At 51.7% G+C, this 1079-nt stretch overlaps 1 protein-coding gene across 1 annotated transcript; it reads left to right on the top strand.

Annotated features, from left to right (window-relative positions):
- Nucleotides 1–327: 327 nt before the first annotated feature.
- On the top strand, nt 328–714 carry Kcne2 (potassium voltage-gated channel subfamily E regulatory subunit 2). Its single transcript, XM_048345891.1, has one exon. The coding sequence runs from the start codon at nt 343–345 to the stop codon at nt 712–714; it is 372 nt and encodes a 123-aa protein (XP_048201848.1). The 5' UTR covers nt 328–342.
- The last annotated feature ends 365 nt before the right edge of the window (nt 715–1079 follow it).

Raw genomic sequence — 1079 nt, 5'->3', positions numbered from 1 at the left:
ATCTGCAAGCGGACTACTGCTTATCCACATTTCAACCTCCTTATTTCATCTCTTCCCCATTTTCCTATGCATTTGTATACTTCCTTGCATGTGCATTCGTGTAAAATGCAGCTCTATGCCCTCCGCTCGTTTTATTGGAAAGCAGTCACGGATGCAGAAGAATAAATAAAATGTAGGGGATCCGTTTAAAGACCGGGCCTCCAGTCAATCGCGAGGCAGGTTAAGAAAAAATTAATAACACTTCTCTCCTAGCGTTTCCCTCTCTGAAAGCAGCCCCATGGGCCGAGGACCTTAACCCATGCATCTATTCTATCCTTTACATGGCAGCAGGAGCGAGAGATCATGCCTGGCGTGTCCAACTTCACGCAGACGCTGGAAGATGTCTTCAGGAGGATTTTCATCACCTACATGGACGGCTGGCGCAGGAACACCACAGCTGAACAGGAGGCACTCCAAGCCCGAGTGGATGCCGAGAACTTCTACTACGTGATCCTGTACCTCATGGTGATGATCGGCATGTTCTCCTTCATCGTCGTCGCCATCCTGGTGAGCACGGTGAAGTCCAAGCGGCAGGAGCACTCCCAGGACCCCTACCACCAGTACATCGTGGACGACTGGAAGGAGAAGGACAAAAGCCAGAGTCTGCACCTCGAAGAAGCCAAGGCCACCGTCCACGAGAACACGGGGGCAGTGGGGTTTGCACAGTCTCCATAACCACGGGAGGGGTGGGGAACCCCACTTTTCACACCCATCTAGACCCCCGCCTGGGCCACCTGCCAAATCCCCATCGGCATTGTGGAGGAGAAAGGGAGCCTGCTTTCTCTGTTGAGAATTGCCACTGTCACAGTGGGTCTGGCCAGCGGGGACCCATGACATTTCCACCTCTCCTAGGGCCAGGCCGGAGTGATAATTCCGGGCTGGAAATCTCTTTGACTCCCTATGCAACGTAAATGTCATTTAAATCCATGTCAACAGTGAAAATAAACCCCAACTTTGATGTCAGAGGCCTGGGACAGTGGCGGTGGAGACAGAGAGGAGAGATTTACCCATCATTCCACCTTCTCGCTCATAAAATATTA

Source organism: Perognathus longimembris, chromosome 5 (assembly GCF_023159225.1).
Source record: "Perognathus longimembris pacificus isolate PPM17 chromosome 5, ASM2315922v1, whole genome shotgun sequence".
Lineage (NCBI taxonomy): Eukaryota > Metazoa > Chordata > Mammalia > Rodentia > Heteromyidae > Perognathus > Perognathus longimembris.
This window is presented reverse-complemented; position numbering and strand designations above follow the sequence as displayed.

What these genes read in the sequence shown, in the direction of transcription:
- Kcne2 (XM_048345891.1), top strand. Translation starts at nt 343, where the DNA reads ATGCCTGGCGTGTCCAACTTCACGCAGACGCTGGAAGATGTCTTCAGG.